At 32.0% G+C, this 16,248-nt stretch overlaps 1 protein-coding gene across 3 annotated transcripts in view; it reads right to left on the reverse strand.

Annotated features, from left to right (window-relative positions):
- CSMD3 (CUB and Sushi multiple domains 3) overlaps window positions 1-16,248 on the reverse strand; it is a 579,207-nt gene that overhangs the window by 338,028 nt on the left and 224,931 nt on the right. Inside the window, exon 7 of one of the 3 annotated variants that reach the window (XM_041470730.1) lies at window positions 9,313-9,618. The exons of the other annotated variants lie outside the window; for them this stretch is intronic. Within the exon in view, the coding sequence (XP_041326664.1) occupies window positions 9,313-9,618 (306 nt within the window). The remainder of the gene's footprint in view (window positions 1-9,312; window positions 9,619-16,248) is intronic. 3 annotated transcript variants of the gene reach the window in all.

The raw sequence follows: 16,248 nt of genomic DNA on the forward strand, positions 1-16,248 counted from the left end.
AGTTATAGAAATTTATATGGCAAACATGCAGACTCTAAACTATGTGTTGGGCTGCAAATGCATGAACATACATAAAAATAATCCCACCATCACAAAAAAATCTCCTACCCAATAATTAGATTATTTTATACTTGGAAAAATAAAGATTCTTTTGCATGTCAAACATGACAGTAAGTACTGAAAGTAGATTTCAGTTTTCAGAAGTTTCAGAGGATGGATTCATGACAACAAACTGTAGTTGTACACATCTAGACCCATCCACAAAGAAAAACAGACACTTTAAGAGATCAGTTAATCTGGGCTTGAAATACCTATTTTTTGCATGAGATGAGTTTATATGCCCATTTCTCTCTAGAAAAAGTGTTCAGAAGTAACAATAGTACAAATATTTAAATATGGTCAGATTAGTATGTTCTCATATATTTGAACAGCCAAGAGCCAAGAAAATAGATTATACCAACAAAGTAGGATACTCCTGTGGAGACATACAAATATAAGAGGAATGTAGTGATAAGACATAATTGTATTCTAAAAATAATCTAAATTTATAAAAACCTATATGACATAACCATCGTTCCAGTATAATACAGCTATAATACAAGGAGAGGCTTAATTTTTTTTTTTTTTATGATACTTTAAATACATATGGCTTCTAGGTTGGTTGGTTGGTTGGTTTTAAATTTATAAACAGAGCAGGTTTGTTTATTTGTATTGTTTATTTTTGGAGAAGAAGAAACACTGGTGCACCTCTCCTATGTGAATAAATCTGACAATCCTGAATCTATTTTTGATCACATGACTGGATGAAGCATAAAGAGTAGCATCAGAAGTCTGTGAAACCAAATCTGAGATTATGTCAAAACCCTGAAAATAATTTAGGCATCTACCTTGGGATTTTGGCTCAAGCTCATGCTTTTTTCCTAGTTCAAGTCACTTTAATACAAATACAGAATTATTATTATCATAGAATTATAGAATGGTTTGGGTTGGAAGGGACCTAAGGATCACCTACTGCCAAGCACCTGTTCTAGTACCTCACCACCCTCAAGGTAAAGAACTTAATATCTAATCTAAAACTATCCTCCTTGACCTTAAAGCCAAACCCCCTTGTCCTATCACTACGTGCCCATGTAAAATGTCCCTCTAGAGCTCTCTTGTAGGTCCTCTCTAGGAAATTGAAGGTGCTCCAAAGTCCCCACAAAGCCCTCACTTCTTCAGACTGAACAGCTCCACCTTTCTCTTCCTCTCACTCTTTCTCTGTAAATTTTTCTAAGGTTAGAAGGCCCAATATTTTCTGTAAAGATGGAAAACAGATCTGAATACTTTATTAAGGGGGAAGTCCCAGTAATAAAGATAGAATTTTTCATTACAGGTGCGTGAGCAAATATTCAGTCAATAGACACACCAGAGACATGCACACTTTTCAAGCAGCCAATTTAAAGTGAAATGTGTTCAGAAATATTTTCTTGAAATTTTTGACCAAAATGGTCTCTCATGTAAGATAATGAAGATTCTAATACTTTTACAGGCAAAAGTTTAGTCACACATGAAGACAAAAATACTGTCTTTTTTATTTTCTTTAATAAAAAGGCTGTGCAATTATGCATATTTGTCCAAATTCTTATGTGCATGTATGCAATATATGCAGACATGCTACATACAAGCACTTGTAGGAAAGGACTAAGTGACAGTTCCAGCATTTTATACTTCAGGATAGACATTAAAAAAATCAGCATTAAAAAAACTGCATTAAAAAAATCAGTGCATTAAAAAAGGGCCTCAAGTAAAGACGTTTTAAGCACAGATACAATAAAAAACCCCCACTTAGATGTAAAATTTGAATAACAATCTAAAGTAAAGCAAGCTCTCAAGCACTAGAAAAAAAAAAATCATTTTAAATGAAGATTGTTCAGTTGACACAGTTCCAGCTTCATTGAAGAGGTGTGCCCTGAGGGCCAAATGAGAAAAAAATTCAAGAAGGAAAATTTGCTTCTACAGTATGGAAGCATCAGGGTAATACAGCCATGTGAATGATATTTCTTTAAAACACTGACAACCCACAAATTCACATCTTTGTTTTAGATATGCAACACCATTTTTGTAACAGAAGTATCCAGCTTGTCCTTTCTATATTTTGTAAATTTTCAAATCAAATATAAAGAATATTTCAATAGCTGAGTACTAAAACACCACTGTTCTATGCAAAGCAGGAACTCAGGTTGCATTATTTCAAGTAGCTATACAGAGCAATGGAAACAGCCCTTCCCCTCTGCAGAACTACTCTTACTTTATCTCATTATCACTCAGCTAACGGACATGGAGACCAATGTGATAACATCAAAGCCATTATTTCAAGATTGTATATACAGCACTATTTAAATTACATATGCAGTGGCATAATACTATGGGAAATAAAGAGGAATTAAACTTTCAACTGCTTTCTGAAGTAGCAGAAAAAAATTTGTTTGGAATACAGTGTAAAACTGATTTTGACTTGTGCAGAACCAATAATTCACTGATTTAAAATCTTCAATATGTGATGATGGCAGATTTTACTCACAATAACACAATTTCTAGTGACAGAAACAAGAGTATTGTATACTTTGGACTTCCAGCATTGGCTGTGCATGTGCAGATATGCCAAATGCATCATGCATAATACTTCCAGTTCACCTTTGGCATTGTATTCGTCTAGAAGTACATCTGCTGCCTAAATGCATTGAACTTACTACTCACAAAAAGGTCAGTTACTTTTTTTTTTGGTTGTTTTTTTTCATTTACATAATACTCTACCCATGTGATATGACTAACTATCCATAATTTCCAAATTCTAACAATGCAAGTGTTAAATATACAGGTATCTTTTAGAAATCACCACTAAAAAATCTCTAAACCTAGTGATTACCCAAATAAACTTCACCGTAACCCAACACACCAACTAATGTAGCACTATCTTCTAGAACCTTTCTGCACCTTGAAAGTCAGCATGAGAGAACATGAATTTTCATCAGTTTTTGTAGTACAGCATGAACTGCATAGGTTAACAATTTCTTAAATATGAAGAGCCATACAGAAGATGAAAAGACAATCAAGTGGTGAAACACCCACTTTTCATACTAAGAAAATTTCGACTTTTACATAAGCTGATCTTAGTTTTTGATTTAGTGCCCACCCCCTCCACCCATTTCTCCACATCCCTCTCCCCTTTAAACTCTAAAGTACCCTGGTAAAATCAAATTATATAGAAGATTTATATTTCAAATTACTGCAACTACTGCATTATGACACTGAATTATTGCACTCTATTATTAATTTAAAATTATCAAAATTGCAGTTTTTCTACTATACTCTATATATAAAATGTCTCTAATTTGAAAAAAAATCATTTAAAAAGAAGGAAATATATTTGATATGTGTTTTTTAATATTAAATTCTAATTTCACTACTTTTAAAAAATATTCTAACTAAAATAAGTCTGATTTATACCAACAATTTGTGTCAAAAGAAGAAAACCTGAAATACCAAGGGAAAGTAATGACACAACACATCAGACAAATACCAATTATAGAAGTAAACATTGATAGTGTAATGAAAAACAGTTAAGAACTGCAGGAAGTGCAAAAATACATGAACAGGAAAAACTAGTTCTGAGAAGAAAATTGACAAGAAAATATAAAAGGCAATAATTCAATCAAAACATTACCACAACTCATTTATTAAAATCAGTATGACTGATTTTCTTTTTTTTCCCTTTTTTCCTTCTAAGCACTCCAGACTTGACTGTTGGATGACAAAAATATCTCCTTTCCTCTTTCCAAATGGGAACATATCAAGAAGTTTAGAATATTATTATCACTTTTTGTCTAATAAAAATCTTGACATTAACAAACCATCCATTATAGAGCTCATCCACCAAACAGAACATATCTGTGGATTTGTTGCACATATTAAATAGTTATTTACAAAAGTACAATGAAATATTAAACAAATGCAATTCAGTGATTAAATATTTGAGCGCTAGATTATATTTGTGTTTTGCTTATTTCTTGAAACTTTTAAGATTTTCTAAGAAGAAAGCTTCTTATACACAAATCTTTTTGTATACAAATAATCTTAGAAATCTTACTGCCAAATGCATTTACTTTCTTCAGACTCCCATCTTTGTAGTTTCACTAACAAAAACAAAGAAACCAAAAGGCCCTGAGGACATATACAGATTGATTATCTACTAGACTTAAAAATATTAAACAGGTCTTCAAAAAACCTCTCCATCTTTACTCCTCCTTTTTTCTTCCTGCTTCTAAGTAGACATAAAAAAAAAAATAGGACATGTGAATACATATTTTCTAACAAATCCTTAGAAGTTTTATATTGAATAATCCCAAAGTAATGATCTATCATACACTTTTATCAGAACCTTAAAAAATAATATAAATGATTTTCTCATAACATCCTTTTGTTCTCAAAAGTTTCATTAGCATATGATTTAATTTCGTGTAACAAATATTAAAACCTTGCCTTCTACCATCATGAATTCTCCTGTAAGACAGGAGGAAAAATAAATGCTCATTTAATAGGGAACACACAGTAGCAAGATTTTTTTTCTCCCTGATTCATTTTTTCTTGGCCATTTCTAAGATACTGAATAAAGCCAGATATCAAAAAGCATAAGGCAAGTACTCTTATAGAAGAGAGGAGAAAGGGCAGAAAAATTATAAAGGCTTACAAGAAAGTAATAAAAAGCATAGAGAAAGATAGAGAATGGAGATAGCCATAGAATTATAAAATTTTGGTAAAAATGTGTTAAGTAGAATTATCAAAATATACATTTCTTCAAACTGAGAATATATGGATAAATATTTGTGAGTGCTTAGTGACATTTCTACTCTTTAAGAAGAGAAATTTGGAGTCATAAAATTTTTTGGAATCCAGAGTTCTCTGGAAATTATTTTCCTAAGAAAAGCACAAAGACACTTGTGAACTGCTAGATGATGACTAGAGTAATTAAGATTTCCCAGCACTATTTGAACCTGAGTCTGCTAAGCAATTTTTTCCCTCCAACTACTGTATCTCTTTTTCTGACTGTTTATTTTTTCTAAATTTAATTTATGACTTACAAACAGTAATAGAGGTGTTTTTCATTGTTTGCACACGGTACTCATTTGTTTCTCAAGGGCATTTAATTATGATGTATGTGTATTTCCATATTAAAAAGAATGTTGAGATATAGAATAGAATAGAATAGAATAGAATAGAATAGAAATGATAGGATAGTTGGAAGGGACCAAAAACAATCAATACTCAACTGCCTAAACACTTCAGGGCTGACCAAAATTTAAGTCATATTATTAAGCACACGGTACAAATGCCTTTTAATATTTGGCCATATGCCTTTCATCATATCTTTAGACAGTAAAAGTATGCTATATAAGCTCTCACAAGAAAATGTTCTAAAATATCTCTCATGATGTATGCATACACACAAATAAAAATTCTAAAACCTTAATAAGTATGTAGTTGATACAAACTATAGAACAATTCAATAGGACTAAAAGCATTACTAAACTCTGAATTCACTGTATGAAAAAAAATAGTAGAAATCAAAAACATATATATTATCCTCTGTTACTTTAGTCATGATGAAGCCAACAATTCTTAAATATATAAAGAGGGAAAAATACCCCGAAACCTAAACCAAACCAAACAAAACCCTAAACAAACAAACAAACAAACAAACATCCCACCCACTTGGAAATACAATGTTTCTATCATGTTTATATCATGTTTCATTGTCTTCTTGTTTTCACATCTGAGAAATACAGATCATACTAGAAACTGTGATTGTAGCATCAAAAAGAACTTCTACTAAATCTCAGCATTTGAAGTTCCTTGGTTTAACTGAACAAAAGGGGTTAGGGATCTCCTTTTTCTCCCCCCTTCCTCCAGAATAAGGAGACAAACTTTCCTCAATTTAACCACTTGGTTTCATTAGAACTAAGGACCCAAAATGTGCTGTTTTTCATTACCAGCTATCCTATCTAAATATATTTTTCATTAGCCTGTCAAGGTGCATTTTCAAAGCTCCTTCATGTACTCCCTCCTTCTACAAGGTTTCAGTGTTCCAATAACAAGAACTCTTCTTACTCATCTCCCTAATAAAAAAATATTTAGATATTATATACTAACTTGTCCTTAAGTTCTCTACATACTGATATTCACTTCAAAATTTATGCTTTCATCCTGTCTTACATTTTATTTTGTAAGGTGGGATGATAAGGAAAATGTAACACCATTATAGTACCTTTATTTATCTGATTCATCATGAATTCTTGTTGATGAAGAAACTATAATCATGTACAGTATTCCTCAAGAGATCTCACTATTGCCTTATAAAATAATTCTTGTCCTTCCCTAACTTTAAGGAAAGTATTTCACCAAATGCACCTAATGTACCTTTTTTCAGCTAATATGCTTAGAGAAGATAATAATCAGTCAGCTTTTAACACAATTTAAATTATTATTGAGATCCATGTAGTATATATAGTATAGCAATTTACAGCTAGCAATTGAATTTTTTGTATGTATAAACCTCTAGTTCTCTCTATACATCTTGTTCATGCATAAACGTCCAAAAAAGTTTTACAAAACAAGAGAGTATTGTTATTGTATACTCACTCTGAAACACTTTATTCGCAGAACAATCCCATGGACGGCCAACAATACTACTCTTTTTCTGCAGTTATGATTTTGCATCTGTGATAATGTATCATAAAACTGTACTGTTGGGGTCTTACTAGTAACATTCTCAAAAAGCCTACAGTTAGGTCTATACATACAATAAATTTTTACAATTTTAAATATTCACACTTACATATAGTAAGTTTTAGTAACTATATTTAGTATATTAAATTTTGTCTTCTCAATTATGAATTAATTTGCATAACTTGGGAATGTAATTCTTAAATTAAAAACAGCAAAAAAAAATTTCCAAAGTAAAAGCTAATTTTTCATAGCTATTAAGTAGAGTAATAATTTAAAAGTAATTAATATAAAATTCTTAAGCAGGAATTCTTAATTCCATAGTTATTTAATATGCAGATTTTTTTAAACTTCTGTGCATAATGTATTGTCAAAGAGAGGTTAAAGTACTTCAATAATAACCTACAGGAAATTCTATAGAAATACCTCTGGAACACCCCTCTGTGATAAAAATTTCTTCAAGTCAATTAACAACTATCTCACCTATCTTCAGAATATGTCTGTGTGTTTTTAATAAGGAATATTTCATGGCAGAAAATTATTGGTTATTTATTCAAGGTCATTTGATATGTTTTAATGGCTGTTATCAAACATTGGTGTTTGTTGAGTAAAAATGGTAAATTTTACTCAGTATAGGAACATCCTTTAATAGCATGCACACATACACTGTTCCATGAGAAAGAGGCACAGTAAAAAATTTTAAGGTTTTTGTATAATGAGTGCTAGCAAAACCAAGACTTCCAACTTTGCAGGAGTGAATAAAATGCACATATGTGTCCTTTCTTCTCCAGTAAGGTGGAAAAGAGTCTGATTTCAGTTGTATGTGGGTTGTCATACCTTTTGGTACCTGTACTACTATTTTAATATGTAAAAAATTAGCACCATAACATTATTTTAGCAGTATATTGATATCTAAATTATTCTCCTTTTTTAAAATAATCTAATGTTTAGCACTTTATTTTAATAAAATAATTTAGAAGTACTTGCCATAGCTATATCTTGTGCTAAGGAATAGGTCAGAGAAGAAAGGAACACTGAGAAAACAGTGGAGAGGACACTGCAGTGTAATGATTCTAAAGAGGAAATGGGAAAAAACTATATGTGTATCACAATTACTGCCATATTTAACTGCCAGAGTAGTACATCTTACATTTTTAAATTAGAAGATATTATTACAGATCCTTGTATGCTCCCTCATAACTGAAAATAAGCCTGTTTTTCTAAACTTGACCAAAGATGTTGTGAAGTGAATGTACAGCCACACAACTAGTACAAACCAAACTATTGATTAATTTATATCAGTCAATAACCAGAAAATACGTCAGGTCTCCACTGAAATTAATACAAATGAAACATAAACATTTATGTAATTATTTCTATTTTATATGTAAGCCAAAGACAGTGTTTGTTTTTCATTTATTCAATTTAATTATATATTTTTAAATTCTGAAGAACTGCAGCTCTCCTCTTTCAAAAGGTGTTAGTAAATGAAGCTACAATAACTTACACTAGGTGACTATCCAGTAACATGACAGATTCCAAATAAAACTGTCTTTACAAAATATCAATCATGTAATAAGACTTCTACAAATTCCTTGGGCTATAAAAGGTGCTTCTTATCAATATATTTGTTTTTATAAATTTTTCATGTACAATTGATTAATACGAAGCACATAATAAAAATTCAAAATGTAAAATAAATGTATTCAACATTAGCCTGCAAAATTAAGCTGATCCTTTCCTGAAATTGTGCATGTTGAAAAACACACCGCATGCAATTTTCTCTGAATATCTGCTGGTTAAATTAAGACATTCCAGCATTTCTTTTTGTCAGCTTCATGTTTCAGATATAGACATTTACTTTTAACACAGCAAACAATCCTAGTATTATTCTCCAAATGTTGTTCATTATGAATATTTTAGCATGCAGATGAGATGATCTCAATATAAAAATAGATAAGATCTTTAGCTTTAACACTTTGATATTTGCTGAATATCCTAGTGTTCTAAATGTTTCTTTGATCATTGATTTCATGTTTTATAGAATGAATATGTACAGATGCTTTAAAAACCAAAATTTTGCTGAAGATTTAAACAGATGGGAGATGAATACAACTGCATCACCTACTAGTTTAGAACAGCAGCTATTTTTAAAGTACATTCTTAATGCTATGGTTAATTATATCTAATCACATATGCAGAATAGATTAATAGTCTAATCTCAATTCTCTAAACTTTCATCAGATGTCTCTAACACTATGCTTTATTGTGAATATAATGATGCAAGCTATAAAGTCACATCAAAAGAAAACTCCTTATACGTACATTTTGTCCTTTTATAAATCAAATAAATTTAAATAACCAAGACAATATTATTACTAATTTCATTTTTTCCATCTGACTGCCCTACTAGAACTCAAAGTTAGACAGATTTAATCCTTTTCCCATTTGGTTCAATTACATTTCCTAAATGGTTACCTAAACTTTCATTTTTAATTAATACAAAATATTTTTTCATGACTACATGGGCACAAGTAAAATAATATCCAATACCTCTATGAGTAACAACTGCAAGTTCTTTAGTTCTTTCTATCTGTTCAGCATTTCTTGGTCGTCGCCTTGTGCTTCGTAAATTTGCTTGATGAAGAGAGAGTGTTTCCTTGTAAGTGGCCGACTCCAGAACTGATTTTCTTATATTCATAGCTTGTACCCGTTGTTCTTCAGCAGATTGTCTACAGGTGGTCACTGCACTGGATACAGCAACATCAGCAGATGTGCTAGCAACAGTAATGGCACCAGTAGTGGCTGCAATATGCTCCTCTAACTCACCAGTGGAGGCAGTTTTGATGAAAGAAGAACCTGTGGGACACACAGTAGTACTGGATGCTAACTTTTTCTTTTGAATTGTGTTTTCTTGATCAATCTAAAAGATTAAATTTCCCTCTGTTTAACATAGTAAAGACAACTGACATGAAAACAGGAAAGTCAATAGGCTTTATTTAAAAAATTGAAGCAATCAGAACATTGTTTAATGCTAGTGAACATTTTGTAATAATACTGATAACACATGTTAAGTTTTAAATGTCCTCAAAACTTAAACTTTTTTACCAGTCATAATGACAACGCATTATTTCCATCCCTGCATGTTCAGTCCTGAATCAGCATGGCTAGATCAAAATATACAGCTATACTACTGATAGGGGGGCCCATACTTTGAAAAGTGGTAACCATCCTATTGAGGAGTGAAATGGCAGCAATATGTAGCAACCTAAGCAGCAGAAAACGCTGCCATAAGCTACTAATCCAGCCACCAATAAGGCTGCCAGATATGCTGATTCTCTTCATCAAAGCTTGACAGGGCTCTAAAAGCCCATTTAGACTTGACACGAGGCCAAGTGTAGAGGAATAATAAGAGGTACCCATTTAAACAAAACTTGTCAGCATTATTATTTATACTTAAGATGGTAAAAAGGCTTCATATGTAATTTTCTTTTTGCTCTCTGATTTCTGTAATAGACCAGATTATTTTACTAAAAATCCTCACACAGAAAATGTTTGATAAGCTAAGAAAATTGTCCACGTCCATGCCCTGCCTGTGGAAACATTGTTAGCATTTATAAATTATCTAGTATTTAAAATATATAGCATTTTTTTCAATATTTTGTTAACATTTTCATCCTTCCCAATCCCCCATATTTGGTTGCAAATGTTTGGAAGCCAAGTCTCTCACCTGTGAGCATTTAGAACACCTTAACACAGTAGAAATTCCATCTTGACTGGAACAAATAAATGACTGGGCAATTAATAACAAAATTCACCATAAAAAAAAGCATAAATAAAGCTGATGTAGCACGAACTGTACTATGTTTTACTAGTATCTTTAAAACATGGCTTTTTTTTTCCATCATAGTGATATGGGGACCTTGAACAGTCATTCAGACAATAGTATTCCACACTTCTCTTTTTTGTTCTGTGCTCTCCTCTCAAACTTTGAGCTTTGTCTTTTAAATGTAGTGGGTGATGTCAGTATGGAAAGCAACAAGAGTTTTCACACTTTTAGAAAAATCTGTCCACTAGAAAATGGAAATAAGACTCCCAGAGGAATTAAGCATTATATGGTATATTTAAGGCACAAGGTATACCAGATCTCTTGACAGAATTCTCAAATGTTCTGTATAAAATACTGGAAGAGATCCTCATATCAGAAATAGTCTTGCTAATAAAGTCTCTTTTATTTACTGAAGAAATTTTAGGCTAAAATGGTTTATTTTATCATACTATTAAAAATACTAAGATAAGAGTATGTTAGCTTTATAAAGACAACAAATAAAGCTGATGTGGGTGCATATTATTTTTGCTATCTGACATTTAATGTCTTAATATCTGTTCTGTAGTATAGCACTTTAAAATCAGTGGTGGTTTCACCTGCAAAACTAAAAGACCTTGGAAGCACCATGTAAGACTCCAGGTTTATGTGTCAGAGACCAAACCAAAAACTATTTGCTATCTTATAATTGCAGCGGCATAAGTAACTAAAATAGATCTAGACATGTTTTATTCTTTATTTCATAATAAAAGAAGAAAATTATCACAATGTGCATAATATCAAAAGTCTGGACTAATGATTCCATATACAATAAATTTTGACAGATTGGTACCAAGTTTAAAACACAGAAAATACAAATGCATGGCCAAGAGATATTTTGGAACAGAAAAATGTTGTTTAAAACAAAGAAAACTTAATGTATGTTACATAACCACTGCTATTAAAACAAAATCTATGTGAACATATCTTTATCATGCATGCAAATGTACAAGAACAGGCATTCATCTGCTTCCAATATCAAGGTCAAAGCAAAACTATATTCAAAATCTCCATCAAACGACATGATCTATCCTATTTAAATAGACACAGCACTTTAAATAATAACAACTTAAAAGAAATTTCCTCTCAAAAGAAAATAGCAATAAAAATTAAACGTACTTAAAGCTACAAAGCTTACACACTGGAAAGTACTACTTTGATACAGAGGCAATTTTCAAACAGAAAGTGGTTAGGCTTCCACATCCATTTACACTGAAGAACTCATGCAGAAGATCAGTAAAGTTAAACAATATGGTTGATTTACATGGAGGTTTTTGAGAGAAAACTAACGTTATGTATAAACAATTTTGTAAGTATCAGCTACTACACAGGGTAGATCAATCAATGTTTCTATAAACAGTATTTGTAATTAGCAAAAGTATGAATTTTGGCATATTTATTTTATAAAAACAGTCTTAGACCAATTGAAACACATTTGTTGCGAGGGCATTTTAACATACTCTCCACTTCAGTCTTCTGCAATCACATCTGACATTTCAGTTTTTGAAAAAGATTATTTTTTAAATTGTATTTTTATATGTGATAAAGAAAAACTCCTATGGTTTTTTTTGCTTTAATACTCTAGTTTAAAAAAAAATAAAAGGAAAAAAAATGAAGAAAAACTTTTAATGAGAAATGGCACAAAAAGGAAGAAAAGAAGACTGAGCTCTTCTTTTTGGGAAAAGCTTCAACCAAAATTTTGCAGTCAACTGAAGTCAACTCAGAGGCAGAGCATCACTTTGAATTCAAAATCAGCCACTGAGAAGATGTGAAGTTTGAGGAACTGCCAGGATGAATCATATGAGGAAGCAGTAAGGACATGGGGTCAAGAAAGTATAATAGCTGTTTAGGGCACAGGTTCACAAAGAAAGACAACCTGACCAACCCACACTAAAATACTCTGAGACCTACTGGACTGGACCAGCATTTCTCTAAGCAAGTCTCTGTGGAAGGAGAACAGATGAAAGTCAGTAAAACAGAGGACCTTTAATATGTCAAATGAGCCTGCTTACACAAGGAAAGATTCTAAGCAGTATTTACACTTAAAAACTTGTAGCTATGTAGAAGTAAAAAAAAAAAAAAAAGATCAAGCTGATGATCTACAGAGAAATTCAGTTCAGAAAACTAGTCTTAACAAGACACCACTCAAAAGTGTTGCAACTGTTAAAACTTAGGATAATGCAAACATATGGGAGACCCATAAGCCTTTCTATTTATATAGGAGTGGAAGTTGCTCTTGATTCCAGGATCATTTTTAGTAAAGAAAAAAGGCAAGAGCCTTTGACATTTGCCTGAAACAAAGCTCCAAAAATAGATTATGAATCTGTGCTAGATGCACAGTCTTTGCATATGCAATATGCTACAAGTATACACAGGGTTGCTGTTGTAAACATGATACCAAAGGAAATTTACCCCAGATAAACTCATAGTGGAAGTTCAACTAACAATTAATCTAGTGGACTAACTTTTTATGAGTAATTCCTGAGGGAATAATCCAGGGAGATAATAAATACCTTTGCCCACTCTGAGAAGCATTCAGCTGAAACAAAAATAAGGCACAAAATGGTATCTAACAGAGCGAAAGCACTTGTTGAAAATTATATTTTTATTTTTTCTTTTAGAGGACTCTGACTTTGGAAAGCTTTCCTATTCTCCAGGTTGAAAAAGCTCTGGTTGCTCAGTCTTCCCTCACAGGGTAAGCTCTCCAGCCCCCAACCATCTTGGTGACCCTCCACTGAACTTGCTTCAGTGAAAAACTCATCTTCCCTGTCATGAAGCTCAAATCTTGAGGCACTGTTCCAGCTATGGTCACAGAAGAGTTAAGGCAAACACAAAAATCTTTCCCTTTGAATCTAGTGACCATCTACTGACCACATTCTTATTAACATAACTCAGGATGCTGTTGGCCTTCTTCTTCCCCAGGGCACGCTGCTCTCATGCTCAGTTTACCGTCTGCCACAATGCACAGGGTCTGTTCAGCAGAGTGGCTGGCTATCAGACACTCGGTTGCCAGGGGTTCTTCCTACCCAGCTACAGGACTTTACACTAACCCTTGCTGAGTTTCACAGGATTCCTGTTGGCTCATTCCTTCAGCATGTGTGTGTCCCTATGGCAAGCCTCTCCTCAGCTATACTGATTGTTGGTCCTTGACTATAATGACTGACATTGTGGTGTCATCTGCAAATACAATGAGACTGCTCTCTGTCATTGACTGAAGCTCATTGACAAACACATTGAAGAGAACTTGTACCAGAACAGACACTAGTCATACTCCACTTGTTACTGGACTCTAGGTAGAAGTCTGGCCCATTTATGACTATTTTCTATATTTAATTTTTTTTAACTTCAATAGTTGAAGAACAGATAAAAACTTGCAAATTGTTCATAAGACCAAATGAGACCTAAGGGTACCAACCAACAGCTATGCTAATTCATTAGAATTTGTTTTGCAGATTAATTCCTAAAACCATATTGAGTTCAAAATGTGACAGCAAATCGGAATATTCACTATCTTATTTATTAAGGATGGATAAAGGTACAGGACTTTATTAGTTCTTGTGACACATATGATCCAGCCACAGACTTCCCAAATAAGGCTAAAGGTCCTTAATGCAGATGACCCTAAATGGGACTTAGACTACAGGAAGGTGTTAATGAGGTAACTGACATGAGGTCAACCTGAGACTTTTCCTGTATATCTTATTAGCAAGAGGCCAGTCTATTATTTTGCAATGGGTAATTGAGAAAAAAGTGTAAACAGTCTTAAGCAAAAAAGTAAATTCATACCTCATTAAAGGAAAAAAGAGGGTTACAATTATAAACAGAATTTTTAAAAAGAGTAATAGCTATATTCCATCTTCATTCTTTCAGATGTTCAAGGACTTTGAGTTAAGGCTTATTTAGCTTCCTCACTTAAAACCTTCCTATACTTAAATAATTTTGGAGTGACCCCAGCATCCTATTAAGAAGACACTTTTTTTTTCCTATCTTAATTAACTGTTCTCTTTGATGTTCTCTGTCACTGAATATCTGATGCTTGCAAAAAATTTCCAGTAAAGTTAGAAACCTAATTAGAAGAGTATATTCTGGATCTGTTAAAGGAATTTTAAAGTTTATTTAGATATAGCAACTTATTTGACTCTTTCAACATATGTCATTCCAGACATATTATTTTTAAAACTCTCTTCTTTTATTCTTCATAAATTTCTAGTATCTTTACCTGTTCTTAGGAATGAATTGTCATAGAAAATAAAGGAAACATAAACATAGATTTTAGAACATAAAATCAGTATTAATGACTGCCATAAAATATTCTTCTGAAAAAATGTATTTTCACCTCACAGCTGTTCAGAAAATAAATGAAACTGTGGTTTTCCAGAAATACAATAAAATTGTGGTTGTAAAGAAATACATGACTGAAAAAGATAGCGTTCAAAAAAAATTTCTAGACTTTACTTCAACTAGGCAATGACTTACACAAATAGCAAAAACTCCAAAAGCTACCTAGCCAGAAGTTTAAAACAATCCTCTTGTTTCCTTTTGTTTTGATCTTGTCCACATTTGTGGAACTAGAGTCAAAATTTCATTTTTATTTCCTTTTGGTACCAGAATTTACATTTTTGCATAATTTCATTCTCTTACAATTTTTTTTAAGCTTGCCTTTTTTTCTGCTCTCTTTTTTCAATCTCCTTATTGTTATCTCTTTTTTCTCCTTTTCTCCATTGTTTATGTAAAGTTGTAAATTTAATCAATTACTACAGTAAGACATGTACCAAAACACTCTGAAAGTGACAAGCATCACCCAGGAATTTTCAGAGATGCAGGAGATATATCATAATTCAGTATACACAAATACATGTCTTGATGACCTTCCATATGCCTCAGTGAATTCAAGATCACTTTACATTTTTTAAGCAGATACTGAAAATCTGGCAAATTTTTGCGTCTTAATTTTATCAAACTGATTATATTTGGAAATCTGAAAATTCAGACAAAATGCCAGACATTTCCAACATTATTTCCTTTATATGAAAATCAGGACATAGACAGAGCTACTATTTTTTAAACATATATATTTGTTCAAATAATAGAATTTATTACAACAATATATGTTTGCTGAACATAAAAAAATATGATAATGACCAACATAGCGCCATATATGGATAATGTTATTTCAGTCGGTTTACTTAAAGTGAGAAAGTACTTTTTGAAAGGCCTGTTACTTTTAAGAAAAAGAAAAAAAACAAAACCAGAACTTAACATAAATGAATGTTAGTAAATGAGAAAGCAGTTATTCAAAATACAAAATAATTATTTTCATGTTGTCATACTTAGCTTTCTTTTCAAAAGAGATATGCATCAGTGTAACATAGATCTGTATAATCAAACATAATCATACAAAAAAACCCTAAACAATACAACTTAAAAATTTTTCAAGACTCTCAATAATATTGTAGGAATCAATGAAATGAGCAATATAATGCTGGGAATGGAAAGCAGTCACATCTATTGACCTTAAAAAGAGTAGCTTTTTTGTATTTGTCAAGTAAAAAGCCTTGTGAATATTGCCTTACATATTTATTTTCTTTCTAATTTGACTCTGTGAATCACAGCGCAAGAATGTT

This window comes from Pyrgilauda ruficollis, unplaced genomic scaffold (genome assembly GCF_017590135.1).
Source record: "Pyrgilauda ruficollis isolate IOZ18807 unplaced genomic scaffold, ASM1759013v1 scaffold25, whole genome shotgun sequence".
NCBI classification, from domain to species: domain Eukaryota; kingdom Metazoa; phylum Chordata; class Aves; order Passeriformes; family Passeridae; genus Pyrgilauda; species Pyrgilauda ruficollis.